Raw genomic sequence first — 17,131 nt, 5'->3', positions numbered from 1 at the left:
ACACACACACACACACACACACACACACACACACACACACTCTCTCCACAGATGCATTCTGATATTTTTAAGTCGTTTGTTAAAAATACTGGTGATGGCCCATTATATTGATTGCACATTCTACCAATGAATTAAGACATACCGCACAAAAACACTGGACTACAAAACCCTTCAAACTCGACCATTCCATTCAGTTTTTCTGGTCTTGTCTCCCGCCACTCCCCACCTCCATCTTTTTAATTCTACATTGCCAAAGATCCCTTGGTGTGCAATACTGTCTTTTTGCCTCTAGGATTTCCAGTATGTTACTTGCTCTGCCTGAAATCCCTCCTCTATGCTACTCCCATCACTAACTCCCACCACCCCTACACACACACACACACACACACACACACACACCCCAAATCACATCACTGCTCTTTGCCTGGCTAATTACTACTCACCAATAAGTATTTGATTCAACTATCACCTTGTTAGTGGAGCCCTTCCTTGGTCCACTCTCTCACCTCAATGAAATTCAAATTAGAAGATCCTGTTATGTGTACCCATATGCCATCCTCTAGTTCTTCCCATTTCTTAAAAGCCTACTGCTTGGCAAATAGTAGAGACTCAATGAACAATGCTGAATGAAAGAACAAAGGAGCTAACATACAATCAAAGTCACATCTGAAGGGTTAAACGGGAAAGCATTGAGATTCGTATTAGAATTTTTAGAACCACAGTATGTACTCACATTGCCTCTTCATCTACAATTCTTGGGCAGTCTGCACAGAAATCTACTTTAATAACCACTGATGACTTAGCATCCACAATACCACTAGTTGGAAAAATGAGGATGGGTAATTGGCCGCAGTATTCTGTCTTAAATATGCCTGTAGGGAATAAGAGCAGTTGGTTTACATCTGGACCCTTACAGTGTTGCATGCACACTCTCCGTAGGGGACCAACATACTTCACAGAGTAGATCAAGCTTGCCTAACCCGTGGTCCATGCGCCACATGCAGCCCAGGACGGCTTTGAATGCAGCCCAACACAAATTCATAAACTTTCTTACAACATTATGAGATTTTGTTTAGATATTTTAAGCTCATCAACTATTGTTAGTGTTAGTGTATTTGATGTGTGGCCCAAAACAACTCTTCCTCGTCCAGTGTAGCTCAGGAGAGCCAAAAGATTGAATACCCCTGGAGCAGATGGTCTACAGTGTACCAAGAATTAAAGCTTTAATTGTAAGTCCAATCTCTGAGGTCACCCAACAAATATGATCCTGTTGTTAGAACTCAACTCTTACCAATAGTTAAAATTATCTGCTTACTACATTCAGACATTTATGTTAAGAGCTCTGCATAGGTTATTTAATTTCCATAAATAATCTATGATATAATATTTTCAATCATTACCTCCATTTTATAAGAAACAAAACAGAAGCTTTGAAATGATGAATGACTTGTTCAAAGTCACACAATCACTGTGGTAGATTAGCTTGTTGACCACAATTCTTCACCTTTTTCCACATTTGTATCTTTGCCCTATTGTTCCAGAGTTTCTCACTGCAGGTCTGTGGATCAGCTGGGTGACTCTGCTCCACATTTACTCATTCTAGGGCATGGGCCAAAAGGACAGCAATTACTCAGGAGAAACACTTCCCACTTCCCATGGTAGAAACGCATCTAGGTTGGAACTGGCATGCTGTCAATTACACCCACATGTTATTAGCCAAAGTAAATTACATGATCAAGCCCCTTGACTTTGGGAAGTGTTTCTCCTCAGCAACTGCTGTCCTTTTGGTGCATGCCCTAGAATGAGCAAATGTGGAGCAGAGCCACCCAGCTGACCTACAGACCTGCAGTGAGAAATAGAACGGGCCCAGTTGCCTCAGCTTGAAGCAGAGCACCCAGATGAGCCCAGCCTAGATCAGTCAAGTTCCAATCAATCTGCATACCCATGACCACATGATCAATTACAAAATAACTGCTGTTTGAATATATTTTAGGGTGGTTTGTTATATAGCAATAACTACTACAGTTAGTAACTAACTAATGAAGATGAGATTTTCACTTGGATATTTCTGACCACAGGCTAATACTTATAGTTATTATCATTCCCTAGGAGATGAATTTATCCAGTGCACACAGGATAACAGCAAAGGGGATTGGTTTCTGAAATCAAATGGCATATGAGAAGGAAGGTACAAAGATTCTTATTCTGAAAGCAGAAATGGTTCCTAATTTATGGTAATGTTTTGTGCCTACATTAGAGCATGCGGTCCTTGAAATCAGATACAATCTTTTTTTCATATCTGTGGTTGCAGTGCCCCACACACTGCTTAGCACTAAGCAGTACTTAAAGTATGGCCAACAAATAGAAGCAGCCAATCACTAGTCCCTTTATTATCATTATAACACAAATGAGCATGGTGCCAAAATAAACAGCTTTGCAAATTCTGAATTCACCAGTCTTAAATCACATCTGATGATATTTTCCAAATGTATTCATTTAATTTAGGAAAACAAAATGTTAGCACAAAAAAAGTAATGAAAATATTAAAAAGACAATATTTGAAAATGCAAAGTAACTAACAAAATTGATCAATTCAATCATTTCATAGATGTGCTAATAACATAATATTTGAAGTTACTTTTCTATCATAAAATAAATCAAAAATATATAAAATTATATCCATTTCAAATAAATAGGTATTATTGACTCCATTCTGTAAGAAAAGAAAAGGTATATAAATTTAGTTAAGGCTGAGTCAGTGAAAAAGTTTCCCATATTGTAACCACTTAGACATAATTTGACAAAAGAGTTTAAGTGAATATTTCAAAAACTTATTCAGAAGCAACACAAAATACGAAAGAATACTGTTTAATTTTCTAAATATGTTTAAATTGCAGGTATGACAACATGACTATGTCTTATTTAACTTTAATATAAAAACTATTTGCTTGGCTTTTTAAATTGGTAACAACAGAAGCAAGACCATCATCCTAAGAGAAGAGAGTTACTGAAAAAAAGAATGTTGGCTAGGTGCAGTGGCTCATGATTGCAATCCCAGCACTTTGGAAAACTGAGGTGGGTGGATCACTTGAGGTCCGGAGTTTGAGACCAGCCAGGTCAACATAGTGAAACCCCATCTCTACTGGAAATACAAAACTTAGCCGGGCGTGGTGGCGCACACCTGTAATCCCAGCTACTGGGGAGGCTGAGGCAGCAGAATCGCTTGAACCTGGGAGGCGGAGGTTGCAGTGAGCCAAGATCATGCCACTGCACTCCAGCCTGGGTGACACAGTGAGACTCTGTCAAAAAAAAAAGAAAAAGGAAAAAGAAAAGAGAATGTTACAAATGGAATATTTGTGATCAAATTTTCATTTCTTCTCAGATATGGCACTAGGTAATGTGTAGGAAATAAATTAAAAAGGAAGTAACATCAGGAAAATAATTTAGGTTAATGTAGTTATTTGGCAAGGGAAGATAATGGCTTTTTGTAAAAAAGTGGCATTGGGCAGAGAAAAGTAGGATTATTGGCTTAATTATGAAGTGAACAGATAAGATTTACTAATTGACTAGGGAGGTAGGAAGTGAAAGAGAGAGAGGTGTTGAAAATTTTGCCAAGTTTCTAAACTGTCCAAATACATAGTGGTAACATTCATTGAAAAAGAGAAAAGAAGTATTGGGGGAAGCTGTTAAGTTTGAGAAAACTGAAGGATACCCACAGGATTGTATACATCTGGGAGTAGTCAGTGAAATAAAAGGAAAAGAAGTGATGGTCCAAGGAGAGTACCTTGACTGAAGAAACATAAGAGTCTATGGCAAACCTTAGGAAACATTCACATTTAATATATGACAAAAAGGAACACCAGTCTAGGAAAGAGAATTGAAGAGGGGAGAGGTGGTAGAAAAATCATAACTATAACATAAATAGCTAATATTTCCTGAAAAGTTATATATGCCAGAGGGTGTGCTAAGCATTTTATTAATCATCACCACCATTAGAGGAGGAAGGTACTATCTTTATCTCTAATATGTAAGTCAGACAATGGATGTTTCGGAAGCGCAAATTCCTTACCCAAGGCCTCCCAGATAGTAAGTGATGCAACTAAGATTTGGGTCCTGTTCAACCTCACTTCAGGACCCGAGTTATTAATTAGTATTCTATATAAGAGAGCAAGTTGTCACAAAAGCCAAAGGGCTTTGAATTGCTTTCGTTTTGTTTTCCCAAGAAAGTGGCAGTGACCAACTATGTCAACTTTTGCCAATAAGCCACGTAAAACAGACCTATAGACTTGCCCACTGATAAGACTTAGTGGGAGCATATAAAACATAAGGGTGCCCACAGCTATAGCTGAGAGGAGGGGCCCCTCACACAAATCTGTGTGATTTTTGAATCTGGATTGTTCTATCTTCTCTGGAGAAGCAAATTAGACACTGAGTGGTGCAGTATACATGGTTACGTTGTCTATACTCCTTGAAAAAAATTTTACAAACTGTTAAGCAGATTTTTGTCTCAAAGTATCTGTAAGATCAAGCTAGGGTAACCAGAGTCTGTAGTTCTATAGAATGCTATTAAAAATCAATTGTCATGTAACCAAGGCTATTGCTATTTCCTATGATTTTTAAAAATTCCCTTGGTTCTAAACACACCAAATATGTATGAGGCTCCACATGTTTCCAAATGACTAATTTTTAGAGACTCTTCAGAATGCTCGTATGGATTTAACAGATTCCTTCTGGGTTTAATCATCTTTCATTAAAAGCTTCGTGGTTCTTTAGTGAAACTCCGAGAAATCACTAAACCAAATAAATTATGAATATGTTAAAATATATAATCCTATAAATTAGGGTTATGTTATGCATGAAGAATATATGGAGATCCCATGGCATCAGTTTCCAAAAAAAAATTGAAGACAAGAATTATGCACTGAGAATAAGTAGGGGGTGCTTTTGTCAGTTACTATGGAAGATCCCCAGGACCACTTCTGGGTTTGGTACAATTTGACAAATTTCCTGGCTTACAGACGATTCCAGGATATTTTAGACAATGAAGCAGAGAAATAATGCTGCTAATTAGGGGAAAAGGCAGAGTGGGCATTAAGAGCAAATGAACGGTCATATACTTTGGACAAAGTAGACCAAATAAACCTAAAGGATGGTAAGTTCTGAGGTAGATGTTCAAACTCAGAAATGATGTGTAAGGCTCTCACTCAGGAATTTGAGAGACTGTTCTATGTTATAATACTGTAGTAGAAAAAGTCTACTCAACATTCTCCATAATGTACTTATTTCACATTGGATACCCGTATCAAAACATCTCATGTACTCCATAAATATATACACCTACCATGTATCCACAAACATTTTAAAAAATAACAAATAAATAAGCATGCTCACATTAAGGAGGAAATAATTTCAATTCAAGGCATGCTAAATTAATAATTTATTTTTCTAATCTTCAGTGACAAAAGCTGAGGAACAATAGTGGCGTTATCAAACCATAAAATCATAAAAGTAAATATGGAATGTATTAACCTACAAAGTACTAACATTAGAGACACCATAGAGAATGGAACATGTCTTCAGAAAGAAAAGATAAGCACTATTTTGTACAGACAGGGGCAAACTTAGGAACCATTTTTATAAAGGATGAGGAAACAAAAGTTATTCAAAAACATATGGCTAGATCCATGGATGTTTACTCCATAAGAGGCTATGAAAGTAAATCATCAAGGAGTTTTACATACATAAACTTTGTGGGTCTCTAAAAACAAAGGATATAACTGCAGTGATACTACCAGAGAGAGAAAACAAAGATGTACAAATGTTAAATCTGCCAAGTGTTGAGTTTTAAATATCCTATTAGGTATACATACAAGTTTGTAAGCATTTGAACTTTGACTCTAAACCTACAAAAAATTCAGCATATAAAATGCTTTTTAAAAATGTTAAAATCAACTTTGATGGCTGAATCTATTTTCAAAACGTTTTTCTTCATAAACATACATTGCCATTATCATGAACATGTATATATTTTGCTTGTAGATAATAAGGACTTTATGACACTTTATAGGCACTAGCTACTCTGAATGTAATGTACACTATCAATTTTGATAATAGTAGAAAAAATAATCTGATCTGACTCCAAGCATGTGGGATAAAGTCAACACTAAGAAAATGTAATTCATTGATAACAATTTGTTTCAGTTTGTAAAGTAATAGCCATTAACATTTCACAGTACTCAATTATAATAACCCAACCAAGGTATTACAAATACTATATACACATAAAATACTAACAAAATCCTAATAGTCATTGTGCATTATTTTTCCTAAAACATTATGTATTCCAGTACACAGCTTAATTGTACTTATTCTAATTTATTGAGTAAAATTATATTAAATATTCAATGAAAAGTAAAACCATATTTCTTTTTTTCTTATAGAGAGCTTTCATATGAAATAAAACTGTACAATTTGGTGAGATTTTAGAACAAAAAGGGAATATATTATTGCTATCAAAACATTGAAGGTTATTGAACAGACAACAGTTAAAAGAAATTCTGGAAAGCAAAATAATACAAATAAAAATACCTTAATTAAATATCAGTGCTCTAAAATATAACCAGAGAGTCTAAAGGATCATATTGCCCATATCACTTGCCATAAGAGACTTCCTCCTTAACACTCAAGTCAGGCTACAAACGAGCCTAATATTCTATAATCCCACAGGCATCAGACATGCACTAATTTAAAAACCAAAGCATGGAAAGTGAGATGAGTAACATCCAATGTGGAACAGTTATGAGTTTTATTCCTTTGTATCCTAAGAAGAAATCAGTAAACTGACAGACTGACTTGGTCTTCATAATTCCCAATGCTCAATCAGGTGGCCCCAGAGAACACTCTCGGTTAGTGGAAAAGAGGCTTGGATTTAAGACCTACTTTATATATTCAACAAACAGTCTCAGATAGAAATGCTCTCCCTGTCTGGAGCTAGTCCCCATTTTAGATTGGGAGAAATGGCAATCTTGCAACCCCACATGCCACTGAATCAGGAGACTGAAGGGATAAGCAATCCTGTGCTTACTGTATGCTATCAGTTTAAAGTGTACATGAATGTACACACACACACACACACACACACACACACACATACATCCTTATGTAAACTCTTAGGCCACAGTAAGAATCCCTGGAAATAATTCAATCTGGAAAAGAGAGAAGCATTTATTCTTTCAACAAAAAAATTAAGTAAAAGCCTTCTAGGCAGTTTGATGTTAATTTAAAGTTCAATATGATTGAGAAAGAAGACAAATATTTATTAAGCATCTATGATGAGCCAAGTAAAATACCACAATTCAAAATATGTACATAATTCACCATCGTACATTTTGTCAGTCCCAGTTTATAAATGAGGAATCTCAAGTTCAAAATCCTTAAAAACACTTGCCCCAGATCACACGACTAATAAGGCACTGTGCTCTAATTCTGTCTCTGAACGATATAACTTCTCTGACACTATCCTGCCCCCTATCCTGAGGGACATCACCAGTCATTTTCTGATTGTATTAATCAGGCTCATAAGGAGGAAGGTTCATTTTTTTTTTTTTTGAATTGTTGCCTATCAGTCTTTTACAGTAATACTATTAAGGACTTTGGTTTTGAGCTATTTCAAATGATAGACTTTTTTCAGTTAAATTAGGTAATCTATTACACGAAGTATAGATTTCAAATAATACCAACTCTTCTAAAAGTGTAAGTAAATATGACAGGAAGCATTTACCTGGAGCTTTGCCATGGTTTTTGATAGTAACCTCTTTAGAATACACTTTACTATTGGCAACCAATGTGCCAAAATTAACTACTGATTCAATTTCCAATTTACAGGATGGAATCAACCTAGGGAGGAGAAAAGAAGGCCACATAATTAATTTAACAATCGTAACAGCCTGATCGTTAAATATGTAGGGGAATATAGATGGACACTTATGTCCTTAAAAGACATTTCAGTTTATTTACAAGTCTACTGGTGGCATATTTTTCAATAAAAGGAATTATGAAATAAAGAAATGAAAACAAGGTAATGGGTTACATTTTTAAAAAAGAAATGAGACTTTATGCATCTAAGTGCATGGTATGCCATCCCAAATAAATAGTTTGAATGTTTCCAAATCTTATGAAATAAAAGAATGCAGTGATGCTGCAACACATCATCTAGGGTCTAAAACAAGATGTAAGTACAAAATGATACAATTTATTTTTCATATGTATTTCTAAAAAATTCACTGTAGCATATTTGTAGCATGGCTTCATACAAGTTTCTAAAAATCCATTATCATCTTACATACAAACCTCATAAAGTTACATACATTTTCTATTTGGCTAGACATTCATGGTTAAAAAGTACCCCCAAGTTTATTATCCTGTTTTGGATGTAGAAAAAGGTCTTCAGAATAATTTCTTAGGAATCTTCACACTTCACACACACACGGGGTGGGAGGGGAGAGAGAAAAAGAGAGATGGAGTCTACTTCAGTGTTAAGATTTTGGTAATATATAATGATTTCTCTGTGTCTCCATTTTACTATCTCATTAAGTATATTTGCTGACACAAATAGAACAAAGAGGTCTATACAGATTTTGTTTTCTCAGTCCATTTTTCACAATTCCTCTCCCATTTCTTTATACAAAAGGAGAAATAGATGTCGTCTTTTCTTAATTTAATGCTGATGCATTGCTTTGGAGTGGAAACATCTCTGGGACACCAAACTAAAGGACAATCAAAAATATTGGTGTTGATATTGATAAAGTGAGTGACTGAAATGATTAGGTAACAAATCTATTTACATAAACGTGTTTATCCAATTTTCTTTCACCAACATTAAAAGAGGGGAATACAACTGACTTAGCTGACACATTGTTAAAAATAATACTTGATAAACAACTGCTGTAATTTTACCCTATAACTTTACAGAGTTGAAAAAATTGAGAGACATTACTACAATAAAATCCTTTCATTCCAATCTACTCATTCTGGAGAAAACTTCTCTCAGTATCCATATCAAAAAATTTTAAATGGGGATAAAATGCATGTGGGATTCACATAAGCAATAAGTAACTATCATCCATAAACATGCTAACTAAATAAAAGTTTAAAATGCTCCATTCACCTGATTATAAATATTTCCAGTAATACTTTGCTTTTCTATTAAAAAAAACTTGTCAAACTTAGTTTCATACATGGAGTTTAAATCAATTTGTATTAATAATAACATTTTAAGAACTGTTAAAAATATGCCTGGATTTATGACTATAGCAAGTATATTTAAACACATATCTGTTTATCTGTTTATGCAGTACACACACATATGTTCATATGTACATATACATATATAGACATAAACTATAGACAAATTGCCTATGCACTTTATTCCTGGTGATCATGAAAAAAAACTTCTATGCATAAAAATGTAATACATTAGGATGTGATGCTGTGGTGACAAATGGAATGGAGCTACAAATTTAAGAGGAAAAGAGAAGAGGTAAATTTTTCACCTGTTAACATATTATTGATATTTTCATTCTACTGGATACATTTTTAAAAGGCATATAAGTATCTTATTTTTAAATAGTAACACTTACTATATATAAGTCATTACCTCTTTACAAGTGTTCAAACTAATGATGAAACTCGTAGATATTTTTAAATATAAAAGAAGGTCATAGTTTTGGGAGACATATGAAAAAAAGCTCTGAAAATCACTAATTATATCATCTACCAACTAGGGCACTTTTGTTAGTCCAGGTTGATGTGCGAAAACGTAGAAATAAAACATGTAATTTCTCTGTTTTCTTTCTTCTTTTTTCAGGGTTCACTCCACAACAAATAGAAGGATCATTGCATGTCTGACCCATATACAGAAAGTCTAAAGTAAAAATAAATGTGCTCACTCCAAGACAGTTTTTTAAATCACATGCCAGTCATGCCATTATGGAGTAGTTCAGATCCAGTTGGTCTAAGTTTATTCACAAAACATTCACTGAATATATACAATTTAGATTATAGAAAAAAATAAAACTCTCCTGGACTTCAAGAATTTTACAATCTAATGGAGAGAAACAAACAAATACAAACTTCTGGTCCAGAAAATATAGCACAAACCCATTTTTTCCTGTTCCTTCTACTAAACACAACTATAAACCCTGAAAATGGTACATGAGGCAAGCAAAAGAGAATGATGAAAGGTGGTGAAAAGGAGAGCTGGCTGATTTAGAACTCTGGGACTGCAGAAACAATAGCAGCAGGGTGTCTTACAATTCCCCCACCAACAGAGAAAGGCCACGCAGACCCAGTATTCTTTGCCTGCTGACCTAGTTAGAATCATTCTTTTTCTGGATCAAACAGGAGCCCCCCTGAACACACCAGGTGAGCCAGACAATGCCAGTCTGGGGATCAATTAAGAGGTATACCAATCATAAGTGACAAGGGGAAGCACTCTCCTTCTACTCCAGGCCTGAGATCCTGCAGAAGAGGAGTTCTCTTTCTCAGGAGTTCACCTCCTGAGAAAAGGAGCTTTCTGTCCAAAGGCACCAAGGTAGTTTGGGGAAACCAGGAAAAAAAAAAAAAGAAAGAAAGAAACGAAAAAAAAAAAAAAACCAGCAATTGCAAGCAGCTATATCTGAAAAGCCTCTTTGTCACTGCTGGCTCAAACCTCTCCTTGATCACTCAGAGACACCTGGAAAGGTGAGCAAGACCTGCAAGAGATCTAGATACAGCAACTGGCCCAATACAACAGACTTTTTTGCCCCATAAGTCAGATTTCTCTATCTGCTCAGAACACCTGGGCAGCCAGAGGGGTACTTGTATAGGGTTCTTACCACATTTCTCCTCTACCAAGAGACATGGCAGTCAGGCCTGAGGAAAAAAAAATTGCCTCCACTCCTTCAGGAAGCACCAACAGAAGACAGTGGGAGCAGTAGTGATAACACATAAACAAAATGGATCAAAATAATACCGCAAACATACTGAAAACTAAATTGTCATCACAACCACAGCATACAAAATAGGCTAAGAAAAACATGCTGAACATAAATGGGGCGTGTGCCTGTTAAAATAACAGATTTAAATAAGACCCAGAGTCTCCTAACATAACAGAAAAAAACATTTAGCATTCAATCAAATATCACCTGTCATACCAGGAACCAAAAAAATAACAATTTTGATGAGAGCAGACAATCAACAGATGTCAACCAAGATGAACCTCAGGTTGAAATTATCGGGCAAGGATTTTAAAGCAACTGACAAAAATGCTGCAACAAACAATTTCAAGTTTTTTTTTTTAAAGTAATGAATAAATAGAAAATCTCAGCAAATAAATACAAGTTATAAAAAAGAATCAAATGGAAATTACAGAATTGAATAATACAATAACCAAAATAAAAACATAGTGATGAACACAATACCAGGATGGAGATAGCAGAAGATAAAATGAGTGAAAAGGAAGCTAGATTAATAGAATTCAACCAGACTGGACAGAGACTGAGAGAGAAAGAGAAAAAAATGAGCAAAGTCTCAGGGATCTGTGGGACAAAACAAATGATCCAATATTTGCATCATTAAAGTCTCAGAAAAAGAGAAGAAAGAGAAAGGGGCTGAAATAATAGTTAAATGCTAATAATGGCTAAAACTTCCAAAACTTGGCAACAGACACTGACATACAAACTCAAAAAGCTGAGTGAACCCAAACCTGATAAACTCAAAGAAAATCATGTCAAGGCATATCATCATTAAACTTTTCAAAACAAAAGATAAAAACAAAAATCATGAAATCAGCCAGAAAGAAAGAATGTGTTCCATATAGAGAAGCACCAAATTAAATGAATGCACGTATCGTATCTGACGCCATGGAGTCCAGAAGGAAGTGTCACAATATTTTTCAAGTACTGAAAGAAAAAGAAAACTGTCAACTGAAAACTCGATATCTGTTAAAACTATGTTTGATAATGAAGGGGAAATACAGACATTAGACAAAGAAAAACTAAAAGAACTTGTCACTAGCAAACACACCCTTAAAGATCATCTAAAAACATTCTTCAAGTGGGCAGAGCAAGAAGGCAGAATAGAAGGCTCCACCTATCATCCCTCCTACAAGGACACCAATTTAACTACTATCTAGGCCGGGCGCGGTGGCTCAAGCCTGTAATCCCAGCACTTTGGGAGGCCGAGACGGGCGGATCACGAGGTCAGGAGATCGAGACCATCCTGGCTAACACGGTGAAACCCCGTCTCTACTAAAAAATACAAAAAACTAGCCGGGCGAGGTGGCGGGCACCTGTAGTCCCAGCTACTCGGGAGGCTGAGGCAGGAGAATGGCGTAAACCCAGGAGGCGGAGGTTGCAGTGAGCTGAGATCCGGCCACTGCACTCCAGCCCGGGCGACAGAGCAAGACTCCGTCTCAAAAAAAAAAAAAAAAAAAAAAAAACTACTATCTATATGAAAAAAAAAAAAAAAAAGCAACTTCGTAAGAACCAAAAATCAGGTGAGCACTCACAGTACCTGGTTTGCACTTCATATCACCAAAAGAGGCAGCCAAGAGTGTAGGAAACACAGTTTCCTTTGTCAACCCTCCCCAATTCCCGCAATGGCAGCATGGCAAGGAGAGAGAATCTGTGCATTTGAGGGACGAAGAGCACAGCAATTGTGAGACACTGCATTGAACTCAGTGCTGCCCTGTCACAGCAGAAAGTAAAACAGGGGAACTAAGCTGATGCCTGCCCATGGGAGGAACATTTAAACCAGCCCTAGCCAGAGAGGAATCACCTATCCCAGTGGTCACGACTTGAGTTCTAGCAAGCCTTGCCACCATGAGCTAACATGCTCTAGGACCCTAGATAAACTTGAAAGGTGATCTAGGCCACAAGGACTGTAACTTCTAGACGAGTTCTAGTGTTAAACTGGGGTCAAAGTCAGTGGACATCGGGAGACACACAATCTACTGAGACACCAGCTGGTGTGGCTAGGGGAGTGCTTGTGCCAACCCTTCCCCAACCCTAGGCTGCACAGCTCATGGCTCCAAAAGAGACCTCTTCCTTCTACTTGAGGAGAGAAGAGGCAAGAATAAAGAGGACTTTGTCTTCAATCTTGGATACCAGCTCAGACACGGCAGGATAGAGCACCTGCCAGAGGTGTGAGGTCACCTTTCCAGGCCCTAGCTCACACAAGACATTTCTAGACACACCCTGGGCCAGAAGGAAAGCTATTGCCTTGAAGGGAAGGACCCAGTCCTGGCAGGATTCATCACCTGCTGACTAAAGAGCCCTTGGGCCCTGAGTAACCAGCAGTGATACCTAAGTAGTGTGCCATGGGCCTTGGATGACACTTGGAAATTTGCTGGCTTCAGGTGAGATTCAGCACATTCCCAGCTGTGGTGGCTACAGGGCAAGACTCCTTCCACCTGATGTAAGTGGAGGGAAAAGTAAAAGTGTTTTATCTAATACCTTAGGTGTCAGCTTGGCCACAGAGGTACAGAACACCAAGCAGGCCTTTGGGGATCCTGATTCCAGGCCTTAACTCTTGGATGGCATTTCTGGACCTGCCCTGGGCCATAAGTGAGTTCACTTCCCTGAAGGATGAGTCCCAGACTAAACAACATTCACCACAAGCTGACTAAGGAGACCTTTGACCTTAAGAGAACATCAGTAGTAAGCTTGGCAGTACACCCTGTGGGCCAGTGGTGGTGGCAGCCATAGGGTGAGGCTCCTCTGCCTCTGGAAAGGGAAGGAAAGACTGGGAAGAACAGTGTCATGTGGTTTGAGTACCAGCTCAGCCACAGTACAATAGGTAGACTTCTAAGGTACTTTACCCCAGTCCCTTGTTCCTGGATGGTACCCCTGGACCCACCCAGAAAACTCTCCAGAACATTAGACTGAGCAAAGATTTCTTGAGTAGCACCCCACAAGCACAGGCAACCAAAGCAAAAATTGGCAAATAGAATCACATCAAGTAAAACAGTTTGTGCACAGCAAAGGAAACAATCAACAAAGTAAAGAGACAACCCACAGTATGGGAAAAATATTTGCAAACTACACATCTGACAAAGGATTAACAACCAGAATATATAAGGACCTCAAACAACTCTCTAGGAAAAAATCAGTAGTTAAATTTAAAAATGGGCAAAAAGTTTGAATAGACATTTCTTGAAAGAAGATACACAAATGGCAAAGAGTCACATGAAAAAGTGCTCAACATCGCTGATCATCAGGGAAATGCAAATCAAAACTACAGTGAGATATCATCTCACCCCAATTAAAATGGCTTTTATCCAAAGGTTAGGAAATAACAAATGCTAGCAAGGATGTGGAGAAAAGGTAACCCTCACACACTGCTGGTAGGAATGTAAATTAGTACAACCACAAAGCAAAGGAGAACAGTTTGGAGGCTCCTCAAAAAACTATAAACAGAGCTACCATAAGATCCAGCAATCTCACTGCTCAGTATATACCCAAAGAAAGGAAATCAGTGTATTGAAGGGGTATCTGCACTCTCGTGTTTATTGTAGCATTATTCACAGTAGCCAAGAATTGGAAGCAACTCAAGTGTCCATCAACAGATGAATGGATAAAGAAAATGTGCTACATAAACACAATGAAGTACTATTTAGCCATAAAAACTGAGATCTAGTCATTTACAACAACATAGATGTAACTAGAGGTCATTATGTTAAGTGAAATAAGCCAGACACAGAAAGCAAGCATTCTATTTCTCTCTTATTTGTGTGATCTAAAAAATAAAATAATTGAACTCATGAAGATAAAGAGTAGAAGGATGGTTACCAGAGGCTAGGAAGAGTAGTTGGGGGTGGGAAAGAAGGGGGAGGGTTAATGCATGCAAAAATATAGTTAGAAAGAATAAATAATAAGACCTGGTATTTACTATCACAACAAGGTGACCATAGTAAAAAATAATTTAATTGTACATTTAAAAATAACTGAAAGACTGTAACTGGATTATTTGTAACACAGGGATAAATGCTTGAGGTGATGGATACCTCATTTACCTTGATGTGATTATTAGTCATTGCATGCCTGTATCAAAATATCTCAGGTAAACCTGAAATATATACACATACTATGTACCCATAAAAATTAAATATGGCCAGGTGCGGTGGCTCATGCCTGTAATCCCAGCACTTTGGGGGGCCAAAGTGGGCAGATCACAAAGTCAAGAGACCGAGACCATCCTGGCCAACCTGGTGAAACCCTATCTCTACTAAAAATAAAAACATTAGCTGGGCGTGGTGGTGTGTGCCTGAAATCCCAGCTACTCAGGAGGCTGAAGCAGGAGAATCACTTGAACCCAGGGGGCGGAGGTTGCAGTGAGCCGACGTCGCACCCCTGCACTCCAGACTGACGACAGAGCGAGACTCTGCCAAAAAAAATATACATATTAAATATAATAAAGTTCTTCAGAAAGTCAGGAAATAATAAAAGAGAGAATCTTGGAGTATGAGAAAGAAAAAAAATGGAGCAGGCTGGGCATAGTGGCTCACACCTTGCGGGGCTGAGGTGGGAGGAACATTAGAGCCCAGAAACTTGAGGTTGCAGTGACCCATGTTGACACCACTGAACTCCAACCTGGGCAACAGAGGAAGACCCTGCCTCAAAAAAGAGAAAGGAGGGAAGCAAGGAAAGAAGAAAGGAAGGGAGGGAGGGAGAAAGCAAAGAAGGAAGGAAAGGAGGGAGGGAGGAACAATGGAAATAGCAAAACACTAGCTACATACAATCAGCTATATTTTTTCTCATACATTTTATAAATTATATTTGATGATGAAAACAAGAATCATAACACCCTTAGATACTCAAGATAGTAATATTTAAAAGTAGGGAAAGAAAAAAAGACTTGGATGGAAATGAAGCTTCTACGCTTCACTTAAAGTGACAAAATGTTTATGCCACTAGAATATTATATCACGTATGTATATTGAAATACCCAGAGAAACCACTACAATAATTATGCAAAGAGATGTAAAAAAGCAGTATAAATACATCAAGGCGCAATCCTAAAATAACCTTCAATTAACCTACAGGATTGCAAAAATGAGAAACAGAAGTATGAGAAACAAAGAGAACAATGAGAAAACAAATAATAAACAAGCAGACAAGTTATAGCATATACAAATTAACTTCAATATAAATAGTCTAGATACAATAATCAAAAGACAGAGGTTGAAAATATGGGGAAGGGAACCATTGCCCAACTATATGCTGCTGCTTAGAAGAAACTCAGTTTAAATTCAAGGCCATAGTAGGGTGAAAGTAAACAAATAGGAAACAACATAGTATTCAAATTTTACTCAGAAAAAAAGTGCAAAAAGCTACATTAATATATAATAGAGGCTTCAGTGCAAGAAAATCACCATGAACAAAGAGGGATATTATATATAATAAAAGGATCAATCTAACGGAAAGGAATAATGATCATAAATAGGTCCATAATAAACCTGTGGAAATTAACACACTTTTAAATAATCCAGGAGTCAAAGGGAAAGTTTAAAAAAATTAAATACATAAAACTCAGTCAAAATAAAAATATAACATATAAAAATTTGTAGGACACAGCTAAAGCAGTGCTGAGGGTCATTTATAACATTACATATTTACATTAGAAATGAGAAATTGTCTCAAACTCATTGTCTAATTTCCAATATCAAAAACTAGAACAAGAGCAATATTAATTCAAATCAAGCAGAATAAAAGAAATAATAGAGAGCAGCAATCAACAGAATTTAAAATAAAATGATAGGAAAGTCAACGATAGAAAGCTGATTCTTTGGAAAAAAAATCAATAAAGTTGATAAACCACTAGCAATACTTTAAAAAAGGACAAAATACACACATGTTCAACATCAGAAATGAAAGAAAGGGTATCACTACAGATGCAGCAGCTTATTCTTTATTTTAAAATAATAAGAAAAAAATTCTAACAACTCTAAAATAATAAATTTGACAACTTAGAATTGGAAGAATTCCGTGGAAAGCAGAAACTACAGTAACTCAACCAACATAATAATATAGGCAGTATGAATAGCCCTATAAGAATTAAAAAACTAAATTCATAATTTAAAACATTCTGAAAG

The 17,131-nt window shown here is 36.7% G+C and overlaps 1 protein-coding gene across 1 annotated transcript in view; it reads right to left on the bottom strand.

Moving 5' to 3' along the window:
* Positions 1-17,131, bottom strand: part of CFAP47 (cilia and flagella associated protein 47) — a 455,808-nt gene that overhangs the window by 430,121 nt on the left and 8,556 nt on the right. Inside the window, exons 3-4 of the mRNA XM_011960616.1 lie at positions 7,781-7,896; positions 734-872 (exon numbers count right to left, since the gene is read on the bottom strand). Coding sequence (XP_011816006.1) covers positions 734-872; positions 7,781-7,896 — 255 coding nt within the window. The remainder of the gene's footprint in view (positions 1-733; positions 873-7,780; positions 7,897-17,131) is intronic.

This window comes from Colobus angolensis, unplaced genomic scaffold (assembly GCF_000951035.1).
Source record: "Colobus angolensis palliatus isolate OR3802 unplaced genomic scaffold, Cang.pa_1.0 Scaffold518, whole genome shotgun sequence".
Classification (NCBI taxonomy): domain Eukaryota; kingdom Metazoa; phylum Chordata; class Mammalia; order Primates; family Cercopithecidae; genus Colobus; species Colobus angolensis.
The sequence above is the reverse complement of the archived record's forward strand: the minus strand, read 5'-3'. Positions and strand labels throughout refer to the sequence as shown.